The 8,149-nt window shown below is 46.9% G+C and overlaps 1 protein-coding gene across 1 annotated transcript; it reads right to left on the bottom strand.

The window, feature by feature from the left end:
* Nucleotides 1–5,407: 5,407 nt before the first annotated feature.
* Nucleotides 5,408–6,336, bottom strand: LOC125548420 (plastid transcriptionally active protein). The gene is made up of 3 exons (XM_048712018.2): nt 6,101–6,336; nt 5,842–5,990; nt 5,408–5,727 (listed from the first exon to the last, which is right to left on the bottom strand). Exons 1-3 carry the CDS (start codon nt 6,314–6,316, stop codon nt 5,685–5,687), a joined length of 408 nt encoding a protein of 135 aa, XP_048567975.2. The 5' UTR covers nt 6,317–6,336; the 3' UTR covers nt 5,408–5,684.
* Between the last annotated feature and the right edge of the window lie 1,813 nt (nt 6,337–8,149).

The raw sequence follows: 8,149 nt of genomic DNA, 5'->3' as shown, positions 1-8,149 counted from the left end.
AGTGGAGGAGAATTGTGATGCCCGGATATTTAAGCTACAGTGAACCTCTGCTAATGATGCGACGTCACCTCGGTTACTATTGCTAATCTCGCGTTAGTTTGAAACCGGTTTGAGTTTAAATTAAATATCAAACAAACATTAAAAGTTTTAAAACATTAAAATTAAAATGTTCGGGTTGTGCCAAATAATTCATAAGTAAATATGGTGAAGAAACCACATTATTATAAAATATTTAATTGCCCTATAATAAGTAAACAGTGACTAAAGCAATAATTTAAATGCCTTCTGGATTATAAAAATTACCAAGCATTTGTATTAAATACCAAACCATTTTATGGCAATGCTAGATGATGCAAAGTAATTAGGGGGCACCATTCCATATTTTACAAAAGTATTTTTGAGGCCTACCAATTTGCAAAACAAAATGGGTTGCTGAAATTAAAAGAAAAAGAAAAAGGAAAAAAAAAGAAAAGTGAAGGAAAAGGCTTGGCTGCAATGTTCATTTGGCCCAGCCGCGCAACACTCCAGCCCAGCCCAACTTAGCCCCTCCATCGTCTTCCCTGTTCACGGAGCGCGCTGGACGCCGGGCGTGCGTCCATGGCACGGATCCGCCGCGTGGCGGCCATCCAGACCACCCCGCCACCCTACATGGTCGCCATTGACCCCCTCTGTCGAACCCTAGCCCCACTCACCCTCTCGCGTCTCCCCTCTTCCTCTTCCCTCGCCCGACGCTGCTGTCGACATGCGTCACTCGATCCCGCGGCCACTTGCCTCCCCATGGCGCCAGAAGATGTCCAGGAGACGGGCCTCTTCGTATTCGTTCTCTACGTGAACCTACTTGAGCTGGAGCGCCCTGGAGCCGCTGCCATCGACCCATCCCCTTCGGCCATGGACACCCGCGCCGCCGTTCGATTCGTTCGCCTCCGACCACCTCGTGCCACCCCGAGCTCGTCAACGCGTTCACTGTGAGCTTGCACACCTCCTCTCCCTCTTCATTTGCTCACGCGCGTACTCTAGTCACAGGTTCGTGTAGCACCGCCACCGTCACCGCCGCGAACCACGCATGTCCGCGGTCGCCTTCCCCTGACCGTGCCTCGCGCCGCCCTGGTCGCGATCATGCCGCGACCTGCGCCCCCCTGCGCCTGCCAGCGTGCGCTCGCCGCGGCCCGCACAGCCACCTCTGCTAGACTGCGCCCTCACTCTCCCGCTGCTGCTGCCTCCCTCCTGTGCCGGAGCTCTGCTCCTGTGCCCGCACCGGACGAACCGAGCTCACCGTCCGCTGCACCCGCCGCGCCTCACCCGTCCGCCCCGCCTGCCCTTCTGCCCGCTGTTGCCGGCCGCCTCCGCCGCCCACCCCCCGTGACGTCCACGCCCCCGAGTTGCGCTCGTCGCTCGCCCCTGCCTCGCGCCTTCCTGCTCCCGTGCACACCCCGCGCGCCGGCTGCTCCCCGCCGACCGGCCTCGACCCGCCCGCTCGCTCTGGCTCCGCCTCCGCCGCTACTGCCGCAGCCCCACCTTCCCTTCGCCGGCCGCCCTTGCTTGTCCCTGCCGCCGCCGTCGCCAGCGCAGCCCTGGCCCGGCCACAATGCGCCCTCACGCCCGTGCGCGTTCGGGCGAGCGCCCGCGCCCAGTAGCCCACCCCGCTGGCCCCTATGACACTGCAAGGGGGCCCCATGCGGCCCCTGTTTAGATAAAAAAAGACAGAAGAAAAAATGTTAAAATAAAAATAATTAATTAATTAGTTAAACGCTTAATTAACTTAATTAATTAATCTTATTAAGCCCAATAAACATATTTATTCTAACTAAACCTGCTTAATTAAACTAGTCCATGACAGTGGGCCCCATTGCCTTGTTTGACCAGTCAATGTTGACCCAGTCAACAGCTGACTAGACGGTTGACTTTGACCTTGACCCCACGTGTCATACACCTATGGCTGGCACTGCACTATGTGACAATAGTATTTACTGATTAAATTTTGGAATATAAATAAATCAATAAAATCATTTAAAACTTTGGAAAATCATAGAAAATTAACCGTAACTCCGATGAAAAAGTTATATATATATATATATATATATATATATATGAAAGTTGCTCAGAAAAACGAGATGAATCCGGTTACGTAGCCCGTTGGTCCGCCACACATCCCTAGCATAGCGAACACGCAACTTTCCCCCTCCGGTTCATCTGTCCGAAAACGCGAAACACCGGTGATACTTTCCCCGTTGTGTTCCTCCTTCGCCGATATCACCTCCTACTGCGTTAGGGCACACCTAGCACCCTTACTTGTCATGTCATGCATCGATATGCATCTGTTTGCATTGCATTCATTGTTTCTTCCCTCCTCTTCTCTCTGGTAGACTACGAGACTGACGCCGCTGCTGGTGCCCCGATCGACTACGTTGTTGACGACACCTCCTTGCTAGAGCAACCAGGCAAGCCCTCCCCTTGATCACCAGATATCACCTATTCTTCTCTCTACTGCTTGCATTAGAGTAGTGTAGCATGTTACTGCTTTCGGTTAATCCTATTCTGATGCATAGCATGTCATTGTTGCTACAGTTGTTACCCTTACCTGCAATCCTAAATGCTTAGTATAGGATGCTACTTTTCCATGAGTGGCCCTTCATTCTTGTCCGTCTGCCATGCTATACTATCGGGCCATAATCACTTGGGAGGTGATCACGGGTATATATATATACTATACATACTACACATGATATATGTTGTGACTAAAGTCGGGTCGGCTCGTTGAGTACTCGCAAATGATTCCGATGTGGGGGCTGAAGGGGCAGGTGGTTCCATCCAGGTAGTGGTGGGCCTGGGTTCCCGACGACCCCCGACCGTTACTTTGTGGCGGAACGACAGGGCAGGTTGAGACCACCTAGGAGAGAGGTGGGCCTGGCCCTGGTCGGCGTTCGCGGTTACTTCAAAATAACATGCTTAACGAGATCTTGGTATTTGATCGGAGTCTGGCCACTGGCCTATATGCACTAACCAACTACGCGGGAACAGTTGGGCACTCGACGTCGTGATATCAGCCGAAGCCTTCTTGACGTCAGCGACTGAGCGGCGCGCGCCGGATTGGACTGGAACGCCTGCTCTTGTATTAGGGAGGCTAGGTCTGCTTACCGGCCGCCCACGCGACGTGCATGTGTGCAACGGGCGATGAGCCCAGACCCATGCGCCCTAGGATTTAGACTGGAGTGTTGACCTCTCTGTTGTGCCTAGGTAGGGCTGCGACGTGTTGATCTTCCGAGGCCGGGCATGACCCAGGAAAGTGTGTCCGGCCAAAGGAGATCGAGCATGTTGGGAAATGTGGTGCACCCCTGCAGGGAAGTTTATCTATTCGAATAGCCGTATCCCTCGGTAAAAGGACGACCCGGAGTTGTACCTTGACCTTATGACAACTAGAACCAGATACTTAATAAAACACACCCTTCCAAGTGCCAGATACAACCCGATGATCGCTCTCTCACAGGGCGACGAGGAGAGGATCGTCGGGTAGGATTATGCTATGCGGTGATACTTGGTTAACTTACCATCTACTCTCTTCTACTGCTTCAAGATGGAGGTTGCCAGAAGCGTAGTCTTCGATAGGACTAGCTATCCCCCTCTTATTCTGGCTTTCTGTAGTTCAGTCCACATATACTACCCACTTCATTGATACCATATGTAGTGTAGATCCTTGCTTGCGAGTACTTTGGATGAGTACTCACGGTTGCTTTGCTCCCCCTTTTTTCCCTTTTCCTTTCTTCTCGGATGTCGCAACCAGATGATGGAGTCCAGGAGATAGAGGATCCCGAGGGTGTTTCTACGTGGAGTACGGCTTCGAGGATTAGTTAGGAGGTCTGAGGTAGGAGGCCTTGCCTTTTCGATTGATGCTACTTTTGTGCTAGCCATCTTATGGCACCTTCTTTAACTTATGTCTGTACTCAGATATTGTTGCTTTCGCTGACTCGTCTATGATCGAACACTTGTATTCGAGCCCTCGAGGCCCTTGTCTTGTATTATGATGCTTGTATGGCTTATTTATTTTTAGAGTTGTGTTGTGATATCTTCCCATGAGTCCCTGATCTTGATCGTACATGTTTGCATGTATGATTAGTGTACGGTCAAATCGAGGGCGTCACAATGTACCCCGCATGCGCCGCCGTGGTGTACGACAGTATAGAGGGACGGCCATTTACGTGCGCACACTGTTGGAGGAACCAGAAGGGGGGAGTTTGTGTGGAACGACATGACCCGTTCATGAAAAAAATGTTGGACATCCGGGATGCAGTCAAATTAGAGACATTGTTGTACTAGACTTAATTTGCATGCTATGTATGGATGGTTTGTGCTACTTTCTATCTGAATTTTGATGAATATCGACCGCTTTGCATGAATTTCGTCCGGTTAGTTAAAATGCAGTTTGAAATGTATGCGGCTATGGTTGGATGACGCCCTCCCGCATCCGTGTCCGGGGACTGATCCCCCTTTCTGCGGACGGATGCGGGAGGAAATTTGTGGGTTGCCGTTGGAGATGCTCTAAGTAGACCAGTCTATAGACACGGATGCGGGAGAAAATTTACGGGATGCGGGAGAAAATTTACGGGTTGCCATTGGAGATGCCCTAAATTTATGAGTTGCCATTGGAGATGCCTAGCAAATGGGGGTGCTTAATTTTCCTTCATCATGTCAGCATTCATATTTTAGAGACAGGGTCCTCAACGATTCACATAGCTGAGCAACTGGGGCGTAGTCAATTTTCCTTCCTCATGTCAACATTTATATTTCAGACTCGTGAAACAAACATTCAGACGTGCACCAAACCTCTTCACCACATCTACGTTCTGAATTTTCTAAGAATGAGAAAGAAAAATGGCCAGCTCTCGGGTGCCAGCACGCACTATATGTGCAAAATAATTTAGTAATTGCATAAAAAGTAAGAAAAAAACATTTTTTTTATCAAATATGATCAAGTATTGTATTTATATAAAAAGTTTGGCCAAGAAATGATCCCGTTGACTTAGGACCAAATAGCGTCACTACATACATGTTAAAAGAAATTGCTACCCATCGTGTAGTGTGATTAAATGTCATCAACTAGATGAAGGAATGATTCAAAATTTCAGATGACAGTGAATGGCCCCTTGTCATCACAGCCACCATGTGTGGACCATGGATCCCAAAATAATACTAGCAGCGAGTTAATTTCCAAACTAACCATCAAAGTTGGAGTGCGGTATTTTTCTTTGTTGGGATGCAGATTACTCCCAAAATAATGCATATACAATCAGGTTCTGGTTTAAGTTCATACTGAACAAAATAAAACCAGTCAGACATTCCTATATCAAAGTCTCATTATCTGAAAACTCAATGAACTGAGATCAATTCTACAACTTCTAACTAAAAAACAGAGTTTAATTAAAAGAAGTCACTTTTCCATTTTAATTCGCACCTTGATACTAGTTCATTTTGTACTGAAACATAAATTATTCTTTGGTTTCTCAGCACAAACAGGACAGTTTGGTCATCAATCAATTACATTCCATGAGCAAAATACAATGCCTCCTCTGACAACACTTTTTAACACCCGCTTCTAAGAATACGCACCTAAGCTTCAAACAGGTAACAAAAGAAATTGATGATGCAAACAGTCCACTCATAAAAAGTGGCGTTTGATACAAATTGTTCCTTCATGCATAGCCTTTGCCCAGGCAATTCAAGCAGCGCTGTACCCTGAAAATGTGAACAAATGTGAACAAATCAAGGAAGGAACGTCCATGGCAAAACTAATACTAGTAGCATCCAGCAGCAACCAGGAAGAAGCAAGCTACGTAAAACAAGGCCAACCTGGTACCATCACAAGTAGGGCAGAGACACGGGTTAACGAACACCGGGTCGTAGAGCGGAGACCATTCGACCGTGGCGCTACCCCTGCAGAGCCTGCACCCGTAGGTTCCCTTCCCCTCGCAGGCACCACACTGCATCGCGAATTTTCTCTGGTAACAGTGCAGATTGGATGTTATCGCAGTCAGAGCAAAGGCATGGTAGCAGTGAAGGATTTGTGCTCTGGACTTTGGATGGATTGGGGGACTTGGAGGGGCGTTACCTGGTTGGTATCGGAGAGGAAGCGGAGGGACCGGACGGCGGCGGTGGATGCTGTGGAGAGGAGGAGGAAGCCGCCGCCGAGGTACGCTGCGACACGTCCCACGGCTTGGAGCTGCCGCCGTACGCGGGCGCCGCCGCCGGATTCCATCACCGAGTGTTGCGAATCGAGCCGAGCCGTGTGGGTTATCCCGGGAGCTTTTTTTTTTTTTAGAAACATCCCGAAAGCTCGGGAAAATATCTGGTGCACCGGAGCTTGTGGTGCTACCGGTGCACCGAGCTCATATTGTATTTTTTAAAATGTTCAAAAAATTCTGGAAAAAAATTAGCACACTCACACAACATCAATGTAAGTTGTCACAAAATTTAAAATCAAAATTCAAAACCTAATTCGAAAAACAAAAATGATAAATTCAACACTGAATAGTACATAACATAACTTGGGCTTTAGATTTGGCCTATTATCACACTAAAGTCAAATTTGTTATTTTTGTATCTCAAAAAATATTTCAAATTTTTATACGAAATTTTGTGACATCATACGTTGATGTTGCGTCAACGTGCTAGATTTTTTTTTCAGATTTTTAAAAACATTTTATAATATTCGGTGCACCGGTAGCACCACAAGTGCGAATGCACTACATACATTCCCCCGGAAGCTCCTAGCCAGCGTTGCAGGCGCCCGTTAACAACCTGGCGCTCGCACTGTCACTGGCATGGGCGGGCCCACGAGCGCTGAGTTCGATCGCACTGCTGGCGCTCCGGAAGGAAATCCCTATTCGCCACTCGCTGCGGCAAACTGTCGGGCTACCGTACGAGCGACAAACATGGGTCGGCCCACTTCAAGATTTACATAAGTGCGGCCAACCGGTTTTAGGAACCTTCTACAAGGTTCCCTAAACCGAGTTTTATGGTGATTTCGATCGCTCGCTTAGCGGATCGGTCGCTCGCTTGCGGCCTAGTTTTTTTTTGTCTTTTTGTCGTTGATCCGGTAGGAAAAAACCACCCAGTTTTTCTATTTTTTATGAAATAAAAATGTGAAATCAAAAAAGATTTAAAGATTTAAAGAAACAAGTTCACCCGTTTGAAAAAAGTTCATATATTTAAAAAAAGGTTCATCGATTTTTTGTTAAAAGTTCATCAATTTTGAAAAAAGTGCATCGATTCTGAAAAAAGTTTGTCAATTTTGAAAAAAAACATATATTTGAAAAACTGTTCATCAATTTTGAAAAAAGTTCATCAATATTGGGAAAAAATCATCCAAATTGAAAAAAGTTCATTGATTTTGAAAAAAAATCTTTGAAATTCAAAAATAATTAATGTATTATGGGAAAAAATTCATCGATTTGAAGAAAAAGTTCACGTATTTGTGGACAATTCATCAGGCAAGGAAAAAGAAGAAAACAAAAAACAAAAAGGAAAAAAAGAAAAGAAGAAAAAAGGATCAAATAAAAGACGAATAGATTTAAATGTTAGCACGGTCGTGTTGGTTGGCGGGGTAGTTACACCAACCAACCTTCGGAGAGGAGGTCACAGGTTCGACTCCTTCACGGCACGGTATTTTTTAACACAAAGAGGAGGAAAGAAAAATGGACCGAGCCCAACTAACCGAGCCCTTCAGAGTTCACACGCCCGTTTGCCAACGGGCGCTTAGGATTCACCCATATCCCGGCCTCACGTCCAGGTGCTTAGCCTTCCTTAAGCCGCATAAAGCTGGGCTCCACAATACAAGGCCCAACAAAGAGAAGCCCCAACAGATTACAAAGCTACTCAGTTTTTATTGCTCAAAAAAAAAGCTACTCAGGTTTTTTAACTCAAAAAAAAGCTACCAAGTTTTTCTTCTAAAAAAAGCTACTTCGTTTTCCCCTCTAGTTAAGGATTCCTCTCCTATTGCCAACCTTATGTCACCATTGAGTTTTCGCCTTCCATCACAATCCGGTCCTCACCATTGGAGAGCTTGGACTAATCAAGGGGTGGCCTTGCACCACCGCTCGGCCTTTACTCGATGGTGGTGGGGTTATGTATTCATGTTTCATTTTCTCCGTCTTACTAG

This window comes from Triticum urartu, chromosome 3A (assembly GCF_056163025.1).
Source record: "Triticum urartu cultivar PI428250 chromosome 3A, HENAU_Tu73, whole genome shotgun sequence".
Lineage (NCBI taxonomy): Eukaryota > Viridiplantae > Streptophyta > Magnoliopsida > Poales > Poaceae > Triticum > Triticum urartu.
Note: the sequence above shows the minus strand (reverse complement) of the source record. Positions and strands in the feature narration are given on the sequence as shown.